General features: G+C 34.3%; 1 protein-coding gene across 1 annotated transcript in view; it reads left to right on the top strand.

The window, feature by feature from the left end:
• Positions 1–26,481, top strand: part of Cln7 (CLN7/MFS domain-containing 8) — a 108,116-nt gene that overhangs the window by 52,753 nt on the left and 28,882 nt on the right. Inside the window, exons 8-11 of the mRNA XM_089108294.1 lie at positions 11,548–11,585; positions 15,317–15,451; positions 18,368–18,582; positions 24,784–24,936. Coding sequence (XP_088964420.1) covers positions 11,548–11,585; positions 15,317–15,451; positions 18,368–18,582; positions 24,784–24,936 — 541 coding nt within the window. The remainder of the gene's footprint in view (positions 1–11,547; positions 11,586–15,316; positions 15,452–18,367; positions 18,583–24,783; positions 24,937–26,481) is intronic.

Here is a 26,481-nt window from a genome sequence, read left to right as displayed (position 1 = left end):
ACATGATAGTTACGCTATTATAGAAAGTAATATCAAAGTACCAAGTCACATGATAGTTACGCTATTGTTGAAAATAATTTCAAAGTACCAAGTCATATGATAGTTACGTTATTATAGAAAATAATTTCAAAGTATCCAGTCACTTGATAGTTACAATATTATAGAAAGTAATTTCAAAGTACCAAGTCACATGATAGTTACGCTATTTTAGAAAATAATTTCAAAGTACAAAGTCACATTATAGTTACTATATTGTATAAAATAATATCAAATAACCAAGTCACATGATAGTTACGATTTTTTAGAAAATAATTTCAAAGTACCAAGTCATATGATAGTTACGCTATTTTATAAAATAATTTCAAAGTACCAAGTCACATGATAGTTACGCTACTGTAGAAAATATTTTCAAAGTACCAAGTCAACTTATAGTTACGCTTATGTATAAAATAATTTCAAAGTAACAAATCATATAAAAGTTACGCTATTATAGAAAATTATTTCATATTACCAAGTCACATGATAGTTACGCTTTTGTAGAAAATAGTTTCAAAGTACCAAGTCACATGATAGTTACGCTTTTGTAGAAAATAATTTCAAAGTACCAAGTCACATGATAGTTACGCTTTCTTATAACATAATTTCAATGGACCGATTCACATGATATTTGCGCTATTATAGAAAATAATATAAAAATACCAAGTCAAGAGATGGTTACGTTAATATATAATAAAATATCAAAATACCATGTTAATTTATAGTCACTTTTTTGTATAAAATACTTTCAAAATACCAAGTCCTTTGATATTTACGCTATTGTAGAAAATAGTTTCAAACTAACAAGCCACATGATAGTTACGCTATTGTAAAAAATAATTTCAAACTGCCAAATCAAATTATATATACACTATTGTAGAAAATAGTATCAATTGGCCATGTATCATTCTAGCAACTCTTTTACAGAAAATAATTTAGATGTACTCTGTCAAATAATAGTTATGCTATTATAGAAAATAATTTTGAATCAAAAAGTCACAGTAAAGTTACAATATTGTAAAAAATAATTTCAAAGTACCATGTCGCATTATTGTTACGTTTTTGTAGAAAATAATTTCAAAGTACCAAGTCACATGATAGTTACGCTTTTGTAGAAAATAATTTCAAAAAACCAAGTCACATGATAGTTACGCTATTGTAGAAAATAATTTAAAAGTACCAAGTCACCAGATTGATACGATGTTTTCGAAAATAATTTTAAAGTACCAAGTCACATGATAGTTACGCTATTATAGAAAATAATTTCAAAGTACCAAGTCACATGATAGTTACGCTATTGTAGAAAATAATTTCAAAGTACCAAGTCACATGATAGTTACGCTTCATTGTAGAAAATAATGTCAAAGTACCAAGTCACATGATAGTTACGTTTTGGTAGAATATAATTTCAAAGCACCAAGTCACATGATAGTTCCTCTATTATAGACAATAATATCAAAGTACCAAGTCACATGATAGTTACGCTATTATAGAAAATAATTTCAAATTACCAATTCACTTGATAATTATGCTATTGTAGAACATAATTTCAAATAACCAAGTCACATGATAGTTACGATTTTGTAGAAAATAATTTCAAAGTATCATGTCACATGATAGTTACGCTATTTTAGAAAATAATTTCAATGTACCAACTCACATGATAGTTACACTATTATAGAAAATAATTTCAAAGTACCAAGTCACATTATAGTTACATTATTGTAGAAAATAATTTCAAAGTACCAAGTCACATTATAGTTACTCAATTGTAGAAAATAATTTCAAAGTACCATGTCATATTATAGTTATGATTTTTTATTATATAATTTCAATGTACATTGTATTACGCTTGGCACTATCTTTCCTCAAAATGATTCTAAGTGCGAAGTAAAATTAGTGTGTCGCTATAGAAGTAATCTTTAACTAATAACAATGTAACACTATCTTTTCGCTTTTGAAGGTAAAGGTATAAATTTTAAATAAAGCATGATTTTTAAGCTACTAAAGAAGATAATTTCAAAGTAACAATTCAATTTATATTTTCGCTTGTGCAAAAAAAAATTTACAATTAACTTCTAACCATATCTCTACAACATTGTATAAAAAAATTTGAAAGTACCAAGTCACATGATAGTTACGCTTTTGTAGAAAATAATTTCAAAGGATCAAGCCCCATGAGAGTTCCGCTTTTACAGAAAATAATTTCAAAACACAAAGTCGTATGATAGTTATACTATTATAGAAAATGATATCAAAGTACCAAGTCACATGATAGTTACGCTTTTGTAGAAAATAATTTTATAGTACCAAGTCATATGATAGTTACGCCATTATAGAAGATAATTTCAAAGTACCAAGTCACATGATAGTTAAGCGATTATAGAAAATAATTTCAAAGCACCAATTCACATGATAGTTATGCTTATATATAAAATAAATTAAAAGTACCACGTCAAATTATCGTTACGCTATTATAGAAAATAATTTCAAATTACCAAGTCACATGATAGTTACACTATTCTAGAAAAAAATTTCAAAGTCCCAAGTCACATGATAGTTACGCTATTGTAGAAAATAATTTCAAAGTACCATGTCACATGATAGTTACGCTATTGTACTTCGAAAATAATTTCAAAGTACCAAGTCACATGATAGTTACTGCTATTGTAGAAAATAATTTCAAAGTACCAAGTCATATGATACTTATGCTATTGTAGAAAATAATTTCAAAGTACCATTTCAAATTATAGTTTTTCTTTTGTAGAAAACGATTTCAAAAAGTACCAATTCATATTATTGTTCTACTTTTTTATAGAAAAATTTAGAAGTACACAGTCATTTGATTGTTAAGTTTATGTAGAAAATAATTTCAAAGTACAATGTCACATTATAGTTACGCTATTGTAGAAAATAATTTCTACAAGTACCAAGTCACTATCATAGTTACTGCTACTTGTAGAAAATAATTTCACAAGTACCAAGTCACATGATAGTTACGCTATTTTAGGAATATATTTCAAAGTACCATAGTCACATGATACTTTACGTTATTTTTACAATAACGTAACTATCATGTGACATGGTACTAGAAATTTATTTTCTACGAAAGCTATGAATATAATGTAACTTAGTACTTTGAAGTTATTTTGCTACAATAGCGTAACTATCTATGTGATTTCGAATAGTTTACTTCGAAATTATTTTCTACAATAGCGTAACTATCATGTGACATGGTAATTCGAAATTATTTTATACAACAGCGTAACTATAATGTGACTTGGTACTTTCATATTATTTTATATAATAGTTTAACTATCATGTGAATTGACATTTTGAAATTATTTTCTACAAAAGTGTAAATATAATGTGACTTGGTGCTTTGAAATTAATTAATACAGAAGTGTAACTAACAGGTAACATGTTCATTTGAAATTATTTTCTAAAAAAGCGTAACTATCATGTGACTTGGTGCTTTGAAATTATTTTCTACAATAGCGTAACTATCTTGTGACTTGGTACTTTGAAATTATTTTCTACAATAGAGTAACTATAATTGTAATTTTCGAAAATATATTTTGGTTTTATATATTTTAAATCCCATTTTACTCTGTACATTGATATTATTTTTTATGATCGTGTAAATACAAAGTGACATTGTTCAAAGCATTAATTGCATACAAAAGCGTTTTAGTAATGTGGCTTGGGAGAATGTACCTTTTGTCTACAAAGGCGTAAATATATTGTGTGATGTTACTTTGAAATAATTTTATACAATAAGCGTAACTATAACGTGACATGGTACTTTGAAATTATTTTCTACAATAGCGTAACTATCATGTGACTTGGTACTTTGAAATTATTTTCTACAATAGCGTAACTATCATGTGAAATTGTACTTTGAAATTACTTTTTACAATAGCGTAAATATCAGCTGACAGTGTACATTGAAAATATTTTCTATATTTGCTTAACTATCATTTGACTTGGTACTTTGGAATGATTTTCTACAATAGTATAACTATCATGTGACTTGTAAGTTTGATAATATTTTATAAAATGGAGTAAATGTCATGTGACTTGGTACTTTGAAATTATTTTCAATAATAGCGTAACTATCATGTGACTTGGTACTTTGAAATTATTTTATACAATAGCGTAACTATCATGTGATATGGTACTTTTGAAATTATTTTCTACAATAGCGTAACTATAATGTGACTTGGTACTTTGAAATTATTTTCTACAATAGTGTAACTATCATGTGACTTGGTAATTTGAAATTATTTTCTACAATAGATTAACTATCATGTGACTTGGTACTTTGAAATTATTCTCTATAAGAGCGTAACTATCGTATAACATGTTAATTTCTAATTATTTTCTACAAAAGCGTAACTATCATGTGACTTGGTACTTCGAAATTATTTTCTAGAATAGCGTAACCATCGTGTGAGTTGATACTCTGAAATTGTTTTATACAAAAGCGTAAATATAATATGACATTGTACATTGAAAATTTTTTCTAAAATAGAGTAACTATCATGTGACTTGGTACTTTGAAATTTTTTTATATAATAGCGTAACTATCATGTGAGTTGGTACTTTGAAATTGTTTTCTACAATAGCTCGTGTTTAACAAAAAAACAAAGGAATTATTTACTTGTTATTTTAATTGTTTTTATTTTATTTTAGCAAATCATGTCGAACATAAAAAAACAAAGGAATTATTAAATTAACTCCAGGTGTAATTTTAATATTTAAAATTTTGTTTAAATGAGACGTTTATAACAAAAAACAAAGGAATTATTTAATGAACTTCTGTTGTGATTTTAACAGTTCCCCTTTTATTTCAGCCAATCGTGTATAACAAAAAAAAAAAAAAAATAATTTTCAGACATTTCTTGTTAAAACTTTATTTTCAACTAATTCATCCGGGTTTTCGCGACCAATTCATGCCAGAGAAGAGCACTATAACTAGTCTAAGACATCCACTCTGTCATCGCCGCACTCCCCAAAAAATACTTTTCAGACATTTCTTGTTAAAACTTTATTTTCCACTAATTCATCCGGGTTTTCGAAAGCAATTCATGCCAGAGTACAGCACTATAACTAGTCTAAGACATTCACTCTGTCATCGTCCCATCCCCCAAAAAATACTTTTCAGACATTTCTTTTTAAAATTTTATTTCAAGTCATTCATTTGGGTTTTTTACAAGCAATTCGTACCACAGTACAACACTATCACTAGTCTGAGATATCCAATCTGTCATCGCTCCATCACCCAAAAAATACTTTTCAGACATTTCTTGTTAAAACTTTATTTTCAACTAATTCATCCGGGTTTTCGAAAACAATTCATGCCAGAGTACAGCACTATAACTATTCTAAGACATCCAGTCTGTCTTCGCCCCATCCCCCCAAAAAATACTTTTCAGATATTTCTTGTTAAAAATTTATTGTCAATTAATTCATCCGATTTTTCAAAAGCAATTCATGCCACAGTGCAGCACTATAACTAGTCTAAGACATCCACTCTGTCATCGCCCCATCCCCCAAAAACTACTTTTCAGATATTTCTTGTTAAAACTTTACCGGGTTTTCGAAAGCAATTCATGCCAGAGTACAGCACTATAACTAGTCTAAGACGTCCACTCTGTCATCGCCCCATACCCCAAAAAATACTTTTCAGACATTTCTTGTTAAAAATTTTATTTCAAGTCATTCATTTGGGTTTTTCACAAGCAATTCGTACCACAGTACAGCACAATCACTAGTCTGAGACATCCTATCTGTCATCGCTCCATCCCCCCCCAAAAAAAATACTTTTCAGACATTTGTTGTTAAAACTTTATTTTCAACTAATTCATCCGGGTTTTCGAAAGCAATTCATGCCAGAGTACAGCACTATAACTAGTCTAAGACATTCACTCTGTCATCGCCCCATCCTCCAAAAATACTTTTCAGACATTTCTTGTTAAAACTTTATTTTCAACTAATTCATCCGGGTTTTCGAAAGCAATTCATGCCAGAGTAAAGCACTATAATCAGTATGCTACATCCAATCTGACATCGCCCCATCCCCCCCACAAATACGTTTCAGACATTTCTTGTTAAAACTTTATTTTCAACTAATTCATCCGGGTTTTCGAAAGCAATTCATGCCAGAGTACAGCACTGTAACTAGTCTAAGACATCCACTCTGTCATCACCCCCCCCCCCCAAAAATACTTTTCAGACATTTCTTGTTAAAACTTTATTTTCAACTAATTAATCCGGGTTTTCGAAAGCAATTCATGCCAGAGTACAGCACTATAACTAGTCTAAGACATCCACTCTGTCATCGCCCCATTCCCCAAAAAATACTTTTCAGACATTTCTTGTTAAAACTTTATTTTCAACTAATTCATTCGGGTTTTCGAAAGCAATTCATGCCAGAGTACAGCACTATGACTAGTCTAAGAAATCCACTCTGTCATCGCCCCATCCCCCCAAAAAAACTTTTCAGACATTTCTTGTTAAAAATTGTATTTCAAGTCATTAATTTGGGTTTTTCACAAGCAATTCGAACTACAGTACAGCAATATCACTAGTCTGAGACATCCAATCTGTCATCGCTCCATCCCCCCAAAAACAATTTTCAGACATTCCTCGTTAAAAATTTTATTTCAACTCATCCACATGGGTTTTTCGCTAGCAACTCTCCCCTCCACTATCACACTATAAGTACTATACGACACCCCGCTCCCATCACTCCACCACTTATGTATTATATGGAACACATTGAAGAAGTAAAGCTATCCGTTATTACAATTCTTTTCTTGTCATCTACACCCCTTTAGTATCAACTTCTTCGTATAGTATAACGTTAAACTATTTTAAATTGACAACACTGTCCAAACATCACTTGTGTATTATACAGTACAAAATCAACCCATCTCCTTCAAAATACTTTTCAGCCATTTCTTGTTAAATTTTTTTATTTCTTAACTATTTTAAATTGACATCACATCGAAGTATATTTTAAATTGAAAACACTGTCCAAAACATCATTTTTTTATTACGCATTAAACGATCCTCCTATCTCCCCCCAAAACACTTATTAATAGATTCTTGTTAATTTTTTTATTTCTTAACATTTTTTAATTTAACGACCATAGAATTACATTTAAATTGACATCACTGTACAAAACATCACGTATGTATTATTCAGTACACAATCAACTCATCTCCCCCCAAAACACTTTTCAACAATTTCTTTTAAAATTTTTTTATTTCTAAAATATTTTAAATTGACAACACTGTCCAAACATCACTTGTGTATTATACAGTATACAATCATTCCATCTCCCCCAAAATACTTCAGCTATTTCTTGTTAATTTTTTTTATTTATAAGCTATTGTTGGCTAAAGGCAATTCTCCAAAACAAATAAGAAACCACTCTTGATAACAAAGACTTCAAAAATGGAACTGTGGATAACACACGGGTGATTGACAGCTTTCCCTACAAAAGCATTCCTTAATACGCAATTTGACAATCTCTAGTTTTCGATTAAAAAAAAAAACAGCGGGGAATCCCCGCTCGTAATTGCTAATCACTTTAACCCTTAAAAAAAAAAAAATTTCTTTTGTCAAACTGTGTGAGGGAGGACTGACTCTCTTTGAAATAGAATAGCATGGGAGGGAACATAAGCCCTTAAAATAGCATGGGAGGGAACATAAGCCCTTATAATAGCATAGGAAGGAACATGAACTCCTAGAATAGCATGGGAGGGAATATAAGCCCTTAGAATAGCATGGGGGGAATATAAACCCTTAGAATAGTATTGGAGGGAACATAAGCCCTTAAAATAGCATGGGAGGGAATATAAGTCCTTAAAATAGCATGGGAGGGAACATAAGATCCTAGAATAGCATGGGAGGGAACATAAGTTCCTAGAAATATAAGGTACTACTCTACTAAAACCAAAGTTTAATTGAAATCTGTATTAAGTTTCCAGATGGTGACGTTTCAACCTATTCGTGAACTAGCTAAGCATACTTAGGTAGTATTAACAAGTTAGCGTTACTCATGGCCATATCCAGGGGTGGGGGGTTTCAAGGTTTGAACCCCTCCCTCTGAAATTTTTATTTGACTTATAAAAGCGTAACAAAAATGCATATAAACGATTTTGATGCGTTTTCAAAGTTTTTTTTTATTGCAAAACACCCCCGAAAAAATACCCCTCGAATAAAAATTCTGGATACACCCTGGGTATTGCTGTATAACCAAATCCCTAATCATCATGCATTTATACAGATTAATTAAAAAAGTTTCCGAAAAGGAAATGTTTCAAAGAAAAGATGTTTTTCAAAAAAAGGGCATATTAAACTTAAGATGAGAAGAAATTGACAGCAAATCAAACTCAAAATGATCAGAAATTATTGCTAAAGAATAAATGAAACCCAAAACGAACAAAAATTACATAAGCAATCATAGCAAAAAGACATACTACAGATACTAATATAAATGAATAAATAAATCTAAAAAAGAGTAAAGCTTAGATTGAATGTGGAAATCAAGCTTAGAACGAACAAAAAAATTTTGTTATTGAAGTATAAATGAAACCCAAAACTAACAGAAATTAAACAAATCTTAAAACAAGTAAAGCTTAATTTGAATATTTACATCAAACTTAAAACGAGCAAAAATACATTGCTATTGAAGTATAAATGAAACCCAAAACGAACATAAATTAGATAAACAATCATAGCGAACAAACATACAGTAGGTACTAATATAAATGAATGGACAAATCTTAAAACGAGTGAAACTTAAATTGAATATGCAAATTAGGCTTGAAACAAACAAAAATCACTAAAAACAAGAGTCTGGGTATTGCCTCCTTCTCTCACTGTAAAAGTCTAAAACCTACTGCGTCATTGGCGCTTTATCCAAGAGCCTCATGACGCTCTTGGCAAGTACAAATAAAATCGAACTGAATGTTTATTAATTGTTGAAAATCATCAGTTCAAGATTTTACTTCAGGGTAATTTTTATTTTCATTTTTGATGCTGTAATAACTGAAAAAGAATATATTTGTAATATCGTTTTCAGTTCAGCCCATGCCGCAGTAGGCTTTAGATTTTTTATGTTATGAAAGGAGGCAGTAGCTAAATTCTTGTTTGTAGTGAAACTTGAAAAATCTAATTTAATCAAGCTGAATATTTGATATATAATGATACTAATTGCTAAAAACTCATCAGTTCAAAATTTAATTTTAATGTAATTTTGTGTTTATTTTCAATGTTATAATAAGTACAAAAGAAAATATTTATATAATAATTTGTTTTCAGTAAAGTGCCAATGACGCAGTTAGGTTTTATACTTTTGCAGTGAGAGAAAGAGGCAAAACCCAAACTCTTGTTTGTAGTGATTTTTGCTCGTTTCAAGCTTGATTTGCATATTCAATTTAAGTTTCGCTCGTTTTAAGATTTTATTGTTCATTTATATTAGTACCTATTGTATGTTTGTTTGCTATGATCGTTCATTTAATTTATGTTCATTTGGAGTTTCATTTATACTTGAATAGATAAAATAAATTTGATCGTTTTAGGCTTGATTTGTATATTCAAAATAAGCTTTATTCATTTTATATTAGTACTTGTTGTATGTTTTTTGCGATGATTGTTGATTTAATTCTTGTTCGTTTTGGGTTTCATTTATTCTTAAATATTAATATCTGGTCATTTTAAGTTTGAGTTATTGTAGTTTTTTATTTCTTCTGATATTTAGTTTAGTATGGCCTACACTTTTCTTTGAACACTTCTTTTTCTGAAAGCTGTTTTAATTAATTTCTGTTTGTTTTTTATTGCAAAAATTTCAAGTCTTTTAAAACCCCTAACACAAAACAATTTTTTATTCCGAAATAAATTCGAAAATAAAACTATGTGTGTCTGGAATCAGTCTTGGCAAGAACTAATAAAATAAAATTGAACATTTGATATATAATAATACTAATTGCTGAAAGCTCATCGGTTTAAGATTTTATTTCACTGTAATTTTCATTTTATTTTCAATGTTGTAACTAGTAAAACTGAAAATATTTGTAATATAATTTGTTTTAATACAGTGGTAAATACGCAGTTAACTTTATGCTTTTACCGTTAGGGAAGAGGGCAATAGCCAAACTCTTGTTTGTAGTCAAAACTATAGATGTCTTAAAAAATTAAGCTTGAAAGCTTAATTTCGTTTGAACAATTTTTTTTTTGTGTTTGTGAGGGGGTGAGGTCGGGCCATGGAAGAAGGGCCAGGGGTTAGCTGCCATTACTTTTGGAACGGAATATCATTAAGTAGTTTTTTTAGGTTGAGGGGGGGGGTGGACATAAAGAGAGGGCCAGAGGTTAGTTCCCGTAATTACTGGAATGAAATATCAATTCAAAATTATATATCTCAAATTTATATCGGATGCGTTTGGGGAAAAAAGGGCTTGGGGTGCTAGTTGTCCTCCGATCTCCTTTGAATTTTAAAAGTGAACTGGAACTTTTAATTTCCAATCAAATGAGCCCCCTCTGAAGTTTATACGAGCACCCCTTCTATAAGAATCAAATATGCCCCCAAGGCATAAGTTACAAGGCCTGTCCCTGGGCTCTAGGGGGTTGTGTCGACATCGGAGTTTTTGGTATCTGATCTTTGAACCACTTTTAACAAAATGGCTACCCCAAAGTTTTTATCAGATGTATCTGGGGAAAAATGGCGTGAGGAGGGAGTAGTTACCCTCCGATCACTTTTGAGTCTTAAAAAGGGACTTCCAATTTCCAATCGAATCAGCCCCTTCCGAAATTTGTACAAGCACCCCTTCCATATGAAGTGCCTCTGGGGAAAAAAACATTGAAGGCTTGTGGCTTTTACTATAGGCTACGCTAAGGCGTTAACTCTGATTAATTAAAAAAAAACTTTCCGAAAAAGAAGTTTTTCAAATAGAATTGAAGGCCCCATTTAAACTTGTGATCATTGGAGACTGAGAAACAAAGAGGAGAATAGAAACTATAACTTACGATCGAAATCCAAACAAAAATCTACAATAATTTAAAATAAAAACGACCAGAAAGTACTATTAAAAAATAAAGGAAACCCAAAACGAACAGAAAATAAATAAACAATCATGGCAAACAAACATACAACAGGTGGTTAAATAAATACAAAAACGAGTAAAACTCGTTTTTGGGTCTAAAAACTCGTCAAATGGGTAAATAAATCTAAAAACGAGTAAAACTTAATTTGAATATGCAAATCCAGCTTAAAACGAACAAAATCAGTACAAACATGAGTTTGGCTACTTCCTGCTTCTCTAACTGTAAAAGTCTAAGGTTTACTGCGTAATTGGCGTTTTAATGAAAGCGAATTATATTACAAGTATTTTCTTTTGTATTTATTACAACATTGAAAACGAAGATAAGAATTACACTGAAAAAAAATCTTGAACTGGTGAGCTTTTGGCAATTAATATCATTATATGTCAAATATTAAGTTTAATTTAATAGTCATTTCCAAGATTTTTCAAGACACGTATAGTTTTCAGTAAAGCATCAATGATGCAATTGGCCCTAGGCTTTTACAGTTAGGGAAGGGAGCATTAGCCAAGCTCTTCTTTATAGTGATTTTTGTTCGTTTTAAGCTTTATTTGCAAATTAATCTTAAATTACCTGTGTAATTTTAAGTAGCTGTTATATGTTTGTTTGCTTGCTAACATGGTTTATTTGATTTCTATTTGGTATGGGTTTCATTTTTTTTTTAGTAATAATTCTGTTCCTTTTGAGTTTGAACTATTCTAGGTTTTTATTTGTGCTGGTCTTATGCATGGCATGGCCTTTACTTCTCTCAAAAAACTTCTTTTTCGGAAAGTTTTTTTTCTCTTCAAAAATTTCTGTTCGGTTTTGACTGCCAAGTTTTCAAGTTTTTCAACATTTTCCTTTTCAACGTCGATTTTCTTTTCAACATCAAAGTTTCATCAAAGTATCAAAACTAGTATCAAAATAAGCATTTCAGTTTCCGATCGAATGAGCCCCCTCCATAGCTAATACGACCAGCCCTTCCACAAAAGCCTCATATGTTAACAATGGGCAACCTTCATAAATTACAGCCCTTGTCCTGGGTCTATGGGGGATTTGTCCATCCCTGAGGTATATTCATTTGACTTGTGAATTATTTTGAACAAAATGGCTATTTCAAAATTTGATCGGATGCATTTGGGGGAAAAGGGGCAAGGGGAGGGGTCGATTACTCTGCGATCAATTTCGACTCTTAAAAGGGAAGTAGAAATTATAAATTTCCTATCAATGAACCTCCTTCAAAGTTTGTACTACCAACCCCTCCATAAAGACCATATATAACCCGGGTCATAACTTAGAACCCTTTCCCCTGGGCTCTGGGGGGTTGTGTCAACCCTTGAGGCATTGTTATACAATCTTTGAACTATTTTAAACAAAATGGCTATATGAAAGTATCGATCAGCCATATTTGGGGAAAACAGGGCGTGATAGGAGGGCTAGTTGCCCTCTCATTTCTTTTAACTCTTACAAAAGTGAGCTAGAACTTTCAATTTCGAATCAAATGAACCTACTCCAAGGCTTATAAGAGAACTCCTTCCATAAAAATCTTATATGCCCCCAGGGAATAACTTACAACCCTTGCCTGCGTTCTGGTGGGTTGTCTTAGCCCTGAAGGCATTGTTATATGATCTTTGGACTATTTTGAATCAAAAAGCTATCTCAAAATTTTGGTCGAATGTATTTAGGGAAAAGAGGGCGTTGAGGAGAGCTGGTTGTCCTCCGTTCCCTTTTGTCTCTTAAAAAAGGAACTATAACTTTCAATTTACAGTCAAATGAGCCTCTTCTAGAGTTTATAACGACCACCCCTTCCATTACAACTTTATATGCCCCTGGGTTATAACTTCCAACCCATGCCTCGGGTTCTGCTTTTTTTTTCAACCCAAAGGAGTTTTTATATGACCATTGGATAATGTTGAACAAATGGCTTTCTCAACAAATTTTGATCGGATGCCTTTGGGGAAAGAAGGGCGCGGGAGGGGGGAGCTACATGCTCTCTAATAACTTTTGCCTCTTAAAAGACGAAGCTTTCAATTTCCAATTAAATGAACCTCCTCTAAAGTTTTTACGTTCGCCTCTTCCATAAAACCTTATATACCCACCGGGGTAAACCCTACAACGCTCGCTCCAAGCTCTGAGGGCTGTGCCAACCGGAGGTATTGTTATATGATACAGGGACTATTTTAAAAAATTGCAATCTCAAAATTTTCAGTGGATGCGTTTGGAGAAAAGAGGCCGTAGGAGGGGGGGCTAGTTGCCCTCTGACCAGTCTTGATTCTTAGAAACGGAATTAGGACTTTCATTTTCCAATCAAATGAGCCTCCTGCAGAGTTAATACGACCACCCCTTGAATATAAGGCTATATAAAATTTTTGATTGGATGCGTTTGATGAGAAGAGGGTTTGGGGGGGGGGGCAGTTAATGAGATAATAATAAGATATTTTATTTTTAAAAAATCACTATCACAAGCCCATAAAGGGCCGATTTCGAACTTTGGAGTCGACAATATAAATGGTTACACTAGAAATGCAAAGAACAACAACAAAATAGAGAAAACCATAATGAACAATCATTTAAAAGTCAATAATTAATACTGTAAAAAGTCAAATAAAAAATTAAAAAGATAAAAACTGGTCAAACTAAACTTAGAGCGAGACATAAATGCATTAAAAGCATTAAAATGCATTAAATTAGAGGGCAGTTGCCCTCTAATCACTTTTGACTCTTAAAAAAGAGCTATAACTTTTAATTTCCGATCATATGAGCCCCCTCTAAAGTTCATATGATCACCCCTTTAATAAAAACTTTGTATATCACAAGGTCATAAATTACAACATTTTCCCCTGGGCTTTGGGGCTTGTGTCTACCCCGGAGTTTTGTTACCTGATCTTTGGATTATTTTGAACATAATGGACATTTAAAATTTTTTATCAGATGTATTTTTGGGAAAAGGAAGTCAGGGAGGCCTAGTTGTCCCCCGAGATCTCTTTTGCCTCTTAAAAATTGCACTAGAACTTCCAATATCAAATCGAATGAACTTCGAAGTTTTTACGTCTACCCCTTCTATATGAAGTGCCTCTGGAAAAAAAAACATAATATATTGAAGCTTTATGCACTTTAGTAAAGGCAGCGCTATATTTTTACCTCTGACTTCATATACGTTAAGAAACAAATGTGGTGCTTAGTACCTCTGAAACCCCAAGGGTATATAACCGATTGGCTATTTCAGGATTTTTGTTTGCTGTTTTCATTTTTTTTCTTCTTTTTTTTTACTTTAAAAGGGCAGTAGAACTTAAATTTTCCTTCAATTGATCCTTGACGTTCATAGTCTACGATGACTGGCTTGGTAGGCTCAGGGGCGGAAAAAAAGTAGACACGCAACCTTGATAATCCGTTTCAATAAAAATTAAAAATTTAGTTTTATAGATAGTGACTTTACATTTAGAAAAAATTTCTAATATAAAAACAAAAAAAAGTCAAATAAAACTAGGCGTAGTATCTTTTAAGCTGCGTATTTTAGACAAAAGGAAAGCCAATAGTCTATTTCTGTATCAATGTTTGAGCGCAAATATAGAAGTAACGGCAAAGTCACTTTGGAATGAGAAATTACACCTCAAAGTTTTATTATTCAAACAATTTTTTGAATCGCTCAGAATTTTCTTGCTGAGTCTAGTTTTTTTTTCTGTAACAACTCTTTTTATAACACATATTTTGCTAAATTGAATACTAAATAAACTATCTTATTAAAATAAGTATAATACTTTTTTTTCTTGCTTTAAAACATATTGAGTGGAGCTCTAAAGTCAGCGTAATTTAATTATTAGTTATTCTTCTGGTTTGAGAAAAGGATGTATTAGTGGTGAAGTTTACAAAAATTCACAATGTATCTTTGTTTATATCATCTACTTTAACCGCCGATGCCTTTTATCATCTACTTTAAATCTGTAAATCATATTTAGAAAATGACTAAAAGTAGTGTTACGATATATCCTGCTACTCTTCTCCAAGATAGTTCTTCAATTATTTACATAATAAGTAATTAGTTTATCCTGTGGATTTTATGTTTGCTTTGACGGTTTAAATGTACATCACCTAGAGTTTTACCTCTTTACCCTTTTTTACCTTCGGACTTTTCATTTCTTTTCTCTTTCTTTTACCAAGATTACTAAAACACAGGTGTATCTTTTGCAGTCTGGCAACTCCGATGGCTATTGATAACTTCGCCTGGACTGAGGAGGAAGCAGTTGCAAAAGTTGGTATTATGCTTTTTGTTGGTGGTATCATTAGTTCTGTGTGTTTCCTCTTTGCTGGCCCGATAGCTAGAAAGTAAGTTTTATGCTCCTGAAATATTAATAATTAAAAGAAATATAATATGATACAGTACGATACTTTCAACACAAGAGCCATATTGGACATGGTTACCTAAACGGAAAACAAAACAGGAAAATGACTGGACAAAAATATGTACCATTCCATGACCTAAGCCTTCCCACACACTTCTTTCTTTCTCCAAGTGGCATAAAATTTACTCCTTTCAGAAGCTACTCATGTTACATCTACTACTACTACTAGAAACTCAACGCATCACTAAGCCGCCTGAAGCACACACAGCTACGCACGCTCCTCATCCAGCCCAATCTATTTAAAGCTTACCTCTTTACACCCTCCCAGGAAGTTCCCATTTCCTTTCAATCTTTCTTTATGACATCCTCCCACCCCCCTACCAGACGAGGACAACCTGCTTTCCGTTTAGTCCTAGACGGTTGGCCGAAAAGAACAATCTTCGGCAATCTGTCATCCTTCATCCGCACAACGTGCCCTAGCCACCACAACCTTTCTTTCATTATAGCCCTTAATCCCACCTCAAGGTAAAAGTCCTCTCCCCATGCCTGCTTAACCTTAATGTAAACACCGAAAGACGCCACCATGGTTCAACCCATCTGCTGTAATTATGTCTCCTGTTTCTGTCCCTGTATACCAGCTAAAGGGATACAAAGGGATACTCCCTAACTCCCCTCCCCGAATTTTCTTCCTCCTAAATTTAAAAAATATATTTAAAGGGCATTTTCATGGAAATACACTTTTTTGTACTTTAATTGGAAAAAAATTGGGGAAATTGTCCCTTCCGAATTAAAAAAAAATACATTTCCTCACCCCAGCAGTTCAGGAATTCGCACCGCAGCTCTGTACTTCCCTTGCCACAAATCCTACTTTTCCTCCTGTGCCTATCCGCTGGTTCCGAATTCCTGACATGTTACAATCATTCAATATTTTCAAAAATTTTTTCGGCTAAAACTCTATGCCATTATCAAATATTATTCTTATAAATACTAACTTAATAAGTCTATCCCTTGTCAACAAAGCAACCCTTTCCCAAAACTTAACCAGTATCATTGATATTTCATTACTAAGATCTCCTCTTATTACTAGACAATTAGACCTATCGTTTAAGCCTAACAATCTCGTAAAACACTTAAGCTGAATCCTTTCTAACCCCGTTCCTTTTTCATGCCCCACAGTTCTGAGCAGTATTCACGGTTAGTAAGTTTGACACTTGGGCTCTTTCTTTACTTTTCCTACTCATTTTCCTAGGTATCATTAATATTCAGCGATAAAAGCTTAATAGACAAAGTGTATCACTGTTTCACCCCAAGCCTGCTTTGTACGACCCGTGATATACGTTCCCCAACCGTAACAACTACCACCACTGCCATACAATTGGGATGTACATGTAGAAAAATGTTATCTTTAATCATAGCAAATACTCTAGGCAGCCAATACCTAATAAAATTCATATCATTAACTCCATATCAACCCCTGCAAACCCCCACTCTAAGGTTCTAGAGCCTAGGAATGCTTCGAAAGTTGCTCGCCCCTTTTCCTTGTATATTTCCTAAAACGAGGTGAATTTTGATATCTGAATCAATACCAGTCTTTCCCTCTTTCCAACTACTTATCTAATTATTGCAAAAGTCTCAGAGAATAAATTTCGTAGTGTATTCACTGTCAATGCTGATATATAATTCCCATGCTTTTAGGGGTACCAATAGTGATGCAGCCCATTATCCTAGCCGCTTGGGAACCTAAATCCCCTTGGAAAAAATAGTCGTCATCATCGGAGTTATCCATACTTTTTATAAAAGAAAAAAATTCTAAAAAACATCAATTGCAAACTGAGTGACTTGGCATGTCAGAATTCTTTCTGAAGGGTCTAATATTTTGTTTCCTAGGGAGGGGGTGATGAGAGCCCAAAAACCCTTAAGGCGGTTTATACGAAAATATATAGAAAAACCTAGGGAAGTTTTGATATTTTAAGTGGGTGGAGTATGTGCCAAATGGCTACCGCCTTTCGCAGTTTCGTCTTTCGCAGGATTCAAACGACTTGTAATTCAAACAAGCATATCCCATTTCCATCCAACCCTCTATGCGGATTAAATAAAAAAAAAAAAAAAAAAAAAAAAAAAAAATCAGTTTTATAGGACTGGTGAGGTTACACCTCACCGGTGTAACATAACGCATCATGGGGCTACTGTCGTTACCATTACTTGATCCAAGACTAAAACTTGTTTCATCACTTCTTTGAGGACTTTGTTGGCGTTCCTTTGCAGTTGAGTTAAAATTACGCGACCTAGCCACTCTGGGAAAATTCGTTTTATGGAGTTTTGGTTACTATTGCGCCGGGTCGCTCCTTACTTACAGTTCGTTACCACGAACTGTTTGATTTGTACAAACAAGATTCAACTGTAAAGGAGATGCAGTAAGTGAACATTAAGGAAAATATTTCTTCTACATTAACATATCAGTTTCACCTTATGTTTTCTTGCACTATTCGCTAAGGTCCAGCTTCGTCTACTGGGTTTTTGCTTTTTTTGGAGGGGTGAAAAGTTTCCCTTACCCCTCTTGTGTTCATGCAGTTTCACTTAGAATAACAATGATTTAGCAACTGTTCTGCCGTTTGAGGTGCTAGTGTTTAATAAAAAATGAGTCATAACTTTTTTTGTATAAAAAATTTCTATTTATATTTGTGCTTACAAAATCCAAATAAAAATAGAAATTAATCAAAATGGACACAATATAAGCTCCCGGAATCGCATGAGTAAATTTTATGGTGTATGTTTTTTTCTGTGGTTGAGTGCAATGCCAGTATTTTCCAGCTGAAATTCCTATGCGAAAAAAAATTTGACTGTCTAAATAGACTACTATTGACTAATAAATATACTAAATTGTTGTTATATTCCTTAGGATTGGCGAACGGAACGTAATGATCATCTGTGGCTTTATTCCACTTATAGCTGCGGGATTCGCCTATTTTCCGTACTCTGGACCTCCCCCTGTTGAAAGAGGCAATAATGGCTCCAATGTTACAGAAGCTCCAATTTTTACAACCGCCTATTCAGCTTTAACCACCCCTTGGGAAAATGTTGCTGTTTCTATTGCAAGCAGTCACTTCATTTCTGGTAATTTACTTTGTTTAATGTTGACATAACAGACAACAAAAGGAGGGAATTGCCTCTCTAAACTCTGTCTAAAGACCACTGTGAAAAAGTGCAGAAATAATTCTAAAACCGAATATTTTACTAGGTGTGTAAATTGAGGACATTTGCCCTTATTCCCGGTAAAGTTACCGTCAATAAGGGCATATAACTAACTTTGTCCCGTTTTAAAAAGCTTCTGAAGCGGAATGAAAGGAAGGGTCCCCAAAATCCACCTAAGAAAATAGCCTGTGAAGGAAGGCTTATAATCTTCAAAAAATAGCAAAGTGTCCGTATATCCCAGAATAAAACATAAAACGCTGGCAAAATTTAATATATCATAGGCAGCGCAAAAGCACTGCCTAAGTAAAGAACGATGTCGGCACAATGTTTTATTAATTGATTTTTTTTTCCTTTAGACCAGGGTACTTCGTATCGAAGAAGTTGTCGTAGAAACTTCGAAAAGGGCTCTTTCAATTGGAAATTGGAGTGGCTTGTAAACTTTTTAATAGTCAAAAGTGATTGGAAGGCAACTAACACCCCTTCCACGTTAACCATTTCCAGAAACACATCCAATCAGAACTTTAAGATAGCCATTTTCTTCAGCGTAGTTGATTTCCAGATACAAATTATGTTTTCAGGGCAAGGGTTGTAAGTTATGGCCTGGGGGCATATAAAGTTTTTATAGAAAGTGTTGTCGTAGAAACTTCAAAAAGGGCTCATTCAATTGGAAATTGGAGTGGATTGTGCCCTTTTTAATAGTCAAAAGTGATCGGAAGGCAACTAACACCCCAAGCAGTCCAAGCAGTTGAAATTTCTGGAAATTATACCTTTGAGCAGGACACTCCCCCCACAGTCTTCAGGGCAAGGGTTTTAAGTTATGCCCTGGGGGCATACAAGGTTTCTATTGAAATCTTTGTCCTGGAAACTTGAAAAAAGGGCTCATTCGATTGGAAATTAAAAGAGTTATTGCCCTTTTTAATAGTCGAAAGTGATTGGAGGACAACTAACACTCCTCTCACGGCCACCTTTTCCCCAAACACATCCAATCAAAATTTTTATATAGCCATTTTGTTCAACGCAGTTGAAAGCTTCGGAAATGAGGTCTTTGAGGATGACAACCCCTCCCCCCCCCCACAGCCCACAGGGCAAGGGTTGTAAGTTATGCCCTTCGAGGAATACAAGGTTTTTATAGAAAGCGTTGCCGAAAAAACTTCAAAAAGGGCTCATTCCATTGGAAACTGAAACAGCTAATGCCCTTTTTAACAGTCGAAAGTGATTGAAGGGCAACTAACCCGCTCTCAAGCCCACCATTTACCCAAAGACATCCAGTCAAAATTTTGAGATATCCATTTTGTTCAACGTAGATGAAAGTTCTGGAAATCAGGTCTTTTAGGATGATAACCCCCTCAGAGCCCTTAGTTCAACGTAGTGGAAAGTTCTAGAAATTATGTATTTGAGGATGACAAACCCCCCGGAGCCCCCAGGGCAAAGGGTTGTAAGTCATGCCCTGGGGGCATATAAGTTTCTTATAGATAGTGTTGTCGTAAAAACTTCAAAAAGGGCTCATTCAATTGGAAATTAAAAGGGCTAGAGCCTTTTTTAATAGTCGAAAGTTATTGGAGGGTAACTAACCCCCCTCTCTCGCCCACCATTCGCCAAAAAGTATCCGATAAAACTTTTCAGATAGCCATTTCGTTCAACGTAGTAGAAAGTTCTGGAAATCAGGTCTTTGAGGATGACCCCCCCAGCCCTCAGGGCAAGGGTTGTAAGTTGTGCCCTGGGGGCATATAAGGTTTATCTTGAAAGTGTTGTCATAGAAACTTCATAAGGGCTCATTTGATTGGAAATTGAAAGGGCTAGTGCCCTTTTTAACAGTCGAAAGTGATTGAAGGGCAACTAACCCGCTCTCAAGCCCACCATTTACCCAAAGACATCCAGTCAAAATTTTGAGATATCCATTTTGTTCAACGTAGATGAAATATCTGGAAATCAGGTCTTTTAGGATGATAACTCCCTCAGAGCCCTTAGTTCAAGGGCTGTAATTTATGCCCTTGGGGCATATAAGGTTTATATACAAAGTTGCTGTAGAAATTTCTAAAAGGGATCATTTGATTGGAAATTGAAAGGGCTAATGTCCTTTTTAATAATCGAAAGTGAGTGGAGAGTAATTCACGACCACCATTTCCCCAAACACATCCAATCAAAGTTACGAGATAGCCATTTTGTTCAACGTATTTGAAAGTTCTAGAAATTATGTATTTGAGGATGACAAACCCCCCAGAGCTCCGAGGGCTAAGGTTGTAAGTTATTCCCTGGGGGCATATAAGTTTTTTATACATAGTGTTGTCGTAAAAACTTCAAAAGGGGCTCATTCAATTGGAAATTAAAAGGGCTAGAGCCTTTTTAATAGTCGAAAGTAATTGGAGGTTAACTAAACCCCCTCTCTCGCCCACCATTCCCCAAAACGCATCCGATAAAAAATTTCTGATTGCCATTTCGTTCAACGTAGTAGAAAGTTCTGGAAATCAGGTCTTTGAGGATGACACCCCCCCAGCCCTCAGGACAAGGGTTGTAAGTTGTGCCCTGAGGACGTATAAGGTTTATCTTGAAAGCGTTGTCGTAGAAACTTCAAAAGGGCTCATTTGATCGGAAATTGAAAGGGCTAGTGCCTTTTTTAACAGTTGAAAGTGATTAGAGAGCAACTTATACCCCTCTCACGCCCACCCTTTCCCCAAACACATCCAATCAAAATTTTGAGATAGCCATTTTGTTTAACATAGTTGAAAGTTCTAGAAATTAGGTCTTTGAGGATGACAACCCCTCTCACAGCCATTAGGGTAAGGGTTGTTATTTATACCATGGGGGGCATATAAGGTGTTTATAGTAAGTATTGTCGTAGAAACTCAAAAAGGGCTCAGTCGATTGGAAATAGAAAGGCCTAGTGCCCTTTTCAATAGTCGGAAGTGATTGGAAGGCTTGACATTTTTATAACAAAGATCGATTTGGGTATAATGTATTATTGTACCCAAGGCTTGACATTTCTATAGTAAAGATCGATGTTAGTATAATGTATTATTTTTTTGTTGTTGTGGTTGTTTAGTCCAGGGCACTTCGTATCAAAGAAGCTGTCGTAGGAACTTCGAAAAGGGCTCATTCGATTGAAAATAGAAAGGGCTGATGCCGTTTTTAATAGTCGAAAGGGATTGGAGGGCAACTAAGCCCCCTCCAACCCCCACCCTCCCATTTCCCCAATATGTTTAAAAAATAAATGTTGCCTTAAGATTAAATCAAAATGCACTGTGTTTATGCTAATTCCCAATAAGGCACCTCAGCAGTATTCCAAGAACGATTGAGGGTATTATGTTCAAACTTTCGGGGCTACTTCTGCTCTTAAAATATAACCAAATCAAAATAACATAAGTGTATCCAAGCTGTCAAAGAAAGTAAACAGATTTTTTTTTGCGAATGGTATCAAGTTTTCCATTTCAGGTACTGATACTGATGCATGATACCATACATATACTGATATTTAGTAATCAAAATGTTAATATTATTGGATTTATTAAAGTTATAAAAGTAAAAACATTTATATTTTTTGTTAGGTGCAAATTATGTTTTGGCCTTGGGAAGGCTTAGGGGTTTTGAGCTTAACTCATGTTAATTTCTGCTCGTTTTGAGTTTGACTCGGTTACTTATTGTAATTTCTGCTCGTTTTGGGTGTCATTTATTTATCGATGCTGATTTGTGGTAGTTTCACGCTTGGTAGATTATTTGATTTTATTTTTGCTCATTTTTTGTTTAATGGAGCTCTTTACTTTTCTTTAATAAAACTTATTTTGTGGAAAAAGTTTTTTTAATTAATTGGAAAAAAAGGCAAAACGCCTTGTATTGCCATTCACGAGACAGGCCTGGGAATGAAAAGTTTCCAAAAATAAAGAGCTAGAATTACAAAAATATAAGGGAAAAAGTATAAATCAAAGTAATCCAATCAGAAGTCAAGCCTTCTGAAATGGAGTGAAAGCAAGGGCCCTTGAAAACCCCTGTGAAATAGAGTGCGGGAGAATGATCTCACATGACCAGAAAGTTTAGATTTATGACTTCCAAAAGTGCCAAACACTTCCGTATACCCCAGAATAAAACATAAAACTCTTGAAAAAGATAAAAAAAAATCGGTTAAAATTTGATAATTGGGAAAAGAGTCAAAACACCTAGTATTCCCATAAGTGAGACAGCCTCGGGCTGCAAAGTTGCCTGGAAATAAAGAGTTAGAATTACAAAATATAAAAGAGAGGTCTAAATCAAAGAAACCCAAAAACGTGTCACGTCTTAAAAGCCTTTTGATATGGAGTGAAAGGAAGGATTCCCGAAAACCACCGTGAAATAAACTGTGGGGGAGGATCTCCCAGCACTAGAAGGTTCAGGTTTATGACTTAAAAAAAAATGGCAAATTATCAGTATATCCCATTATAGAAAAAAAAACTTTTGAAAAAGATAAGAAATTTGGTAACAAAACGCCTAGTATTTCCATATCCGTAACGGCCCCAGAATCCTTGCCCAGTTAGGTAACGAAATAAATCAAACGACGCTCTGTTTCTCCAGTTTATCATAATGGCTTACCTGAAACATTTCGGTTACGGCTCGGGGTGTCAAGTTGAAGTGTTCAAAGAGTGTACATGAGGGAGTTAGGCGGACATTCAGCGTTGGTTTGGAGGAAAGGGTAGATCTACATCAAAAGATACCATTTGTATCCTGGTTATGAAAATGACGTATCACCCTATCTAAGGGTCAGTTCGACATAAAATAAACCGATATGAAACAAAGGGTATATGTTAGTCCCAAAACATCCTAACTCTCATTGAGCCTTCAGAGAAATACAGAATCAGTTCTAAGAAAGAGACAAGGGGAGGGTGGAGGTACAATTTGATGTATAATCACTAGGGCCGCATTCAGGATTTTTGTTTGGAGGATTAATTTTTTCGGGGAGGGGGGGGGGACAAAAACTTTAACACCAAAAATATGAACCTGATATTTAATCCCTATTGTTTTCTGGGAATATGTCTGGTCTACGCTGTTATTATGAAAGTAAATAGTATCACTAAACCCCAGAAAGAGTAGTATGAATGCATGCTGTATACGAGAGAGATTGCCCCTTCTTCATCCCCACCTCCACTTCATCATCGTAGGAGCTTTTGGAGGATGCTCACTCTATCAGTAATTGAGCGTTCTAGTCCTTTTTTTTTATAAGTCACAAGTGATGGGAAACCAACCAACAGCCAGGGGGGGGGTCTGCGAAGGGCGTTTTCCTTGGGATATATTTATCGGGGGCTATTTTCAGCGGTGGGGTATTTCAGGGGGGGGGATGAAACGCCTAGACCTGATATTTAGAATCAACAAAAATGTTAATTTTTAGGGTTATATATTTCTTGCGGTCAGGGGGGGGGGGCAATCATATAAACAAGCGTTTGTGTCCTGTTTTCTTCGGCCTGTATTAGAGGCTTAATTTATCCTAGAAATACAGTTTTTTAAAGCAATGATCATATTGGTCCCATCGGATGTACTGTCATAATTTCTGCATTGCTTAATTGATTCTGGTGAGCCCTGAAATTAACAATCGGTATACCTGATTTTCTAGGAGCTTAGGGGCCTAACTTGGGTACAGAAGCACCGGTTTTATTTTCAATGAACGCTATAGCCGGGAAAGCAGGGAGAAAGCAAAAAAGACGAAAAACAGATGAAAAATACACGCACAAAAAAAAAGTTATGAATAGCACCCAACACTAGTTATATGCCAAAAACCAAGCCAGAGCAATGTGCCACGAAAAAAAAAAAAACAACACAAGCAGACATTTTCACCTTCGCCCAGAAACATCCACCATTCTGGTGGAATGAAAATTTAAATTAAAAAACTATACAGAATTCAGTTCTTTTTACGATCTATCTGGAGGTTCCAAACGAGATACACCTTTTTTAATAATGGTTTAAGCTCACGGAATATCGCTTAATGTGCCACGTGATATCTGAGCCAAGCTAATTTTCGTCGTTGAGTTTACGAATTGAAGATAACTTACCAAGATTACTAAGCTTTTTCACCCCTTTCTGTAAAAAAGCCGGGCTGAGAATGATGCGTCTGCCCAGCCCTTACATATAGCCTATATTTATTTATTCCAATCAATTTTGTTCAAGACGATGCAATCAGCGAAGTGCACCACGACCGTGCCTACGATGTACCAACCATGCTGATGCTTTATGGAGAATCTCAATCTATGCCAGAATTTTTCCATCTGAAAGCTGGGGGAACTGGAGGCTGCGGTGGAAGCAATGAAACTGTCAGTCCAGGTAAAAACTGAAAGAAATCTGTTAATGCGGTAACGCATCTCTTACCAGCATGCTAACTTTCAGTCTCACTTTTATAAGTCAGATACTTACCACCAGAACGCTTAGTTTTTCTGAACATTTTTATGTGGAACCCTATATTTTTAGGTGCCAGTAGCTGGTACATTAGCTTCGTTATTTTTATAATGAAAGATAATAAAAAAGGGATTATTTAACTGCCTACTGTAAGGCCTTACTTTAAAAAAGAAGCTAAAGGATGCTTAAAGAGAAAGTAAAAAAGCGGATGAAGGAGTAAAAATATTTTGTTCGGTGTTACCTTTTTTAAAGCTAAAACTAGAGACAGTTCTTGAAATTCAAAATGTCATGTGTTGTCCTTGAGCCTGAAAGTTTCAAGTTTTTAGCATTTGGAAACTATAAAACCCTTTGAAGAGCTCGCTACAACAATCCTAAAAAAGTAGTAAAATAGGTTTTGCAGTTATATATATATTTTTTAGCCACTTTATAGAGTTGAGACAAAAGGGGGCTGGTGATACTCTCTTTGGGCTGGGGAGGGGTGGTTTATCATTATTTCTGAAAGGTTCTTTGATTTTATTGATGAGATACACAATTTTTAAGATGTAATGAGAACTGAGAACTTATTTGTAACCCATCATATAAACAGGAGAATTTGAATATCAAAAAGAAAAGAAAGAAAAAATAAACCCTTTTAAACATTTCCTACGACAAAACTGCAAAAGCAAATGCATCCAAACAATTGGACAAGAGGATGGACTTAATTGTGAATAAGTCTCTTCTTTTAGCTTAAGTTCTTATAACTTAGTTAAACTCCTTAGCTAAGCCTCATCGCGACGAGAAGAGAAAAAAAAATTCGGCACGTGACAAGCTAAAGTTGATCAGAGACTTTTTTTTGTGATATTGAGTGAAATACAGTTTAATCATAGCAGAAGAGATTTGACTATAGAAAGCATTGTTGAAGAATAGTGACAATATGGACAATCAGGCTGGCCCCTCAGGTAGGGGCCCAGCAACACCTATTAATGTTGGACATTACTCAATGGTTCATAACCCTATGCAAATGCCTATGAATGGGGCTCCAGGACCTCAGTTAATGCAAATGCAGTGGAATGTGCCAAACCCTATGCATTTACCCAGTATTTATGGACAACAAGTATACAGCAATGGATCTATACCAAGCCCATCAAATTCATCTCAATATGTTTGTGTTGTAAATGGCATGAACAATGGACTTGCAGTGAGATAAGTAATGCCCCATATATACGGACAGCAAGTGTTCAATAACAGCCCCACTGTAGATTCAAATGGAGGATGTAACACATCACACTATGCATGAGTGTGAGTTGGAAGGGAATGTTCAATCCCTGCCTGAAATAAATTTTGAAACTGATGAAATGACCATGATAAACCCAAGAGAAGCCGAGGGATTATATTGTGAAGAAAAGGAAAAAAGAAAAAATTTGAAAAGAAGGGTGGCGTCTCCAGTTAGTAGTGACAGCATGCAAATGGAAAGAGAAGCTCCAAAACGGCAGT

Source organism: Artemia sp. Qi Xiang Cuo, chromosome 2 (genome assembly GCF_049724085.1).
Source record: "Artemia sp. Qi Xiang Cuo chromosome 2, ASM4972408v1, whole genome shotgun sequence".
Taxonomy (NCBI): domain Eukaryota; kingdom Metazoa; phylum Arthropoda; class Branchiopoda; order Anostraca; family Artemiidae; genus Artemia; species Artemia sp. Qi Xiang Cuo.
This window is presented reverse-complemented; position numbering and strand designations above follow the sequence as displayed.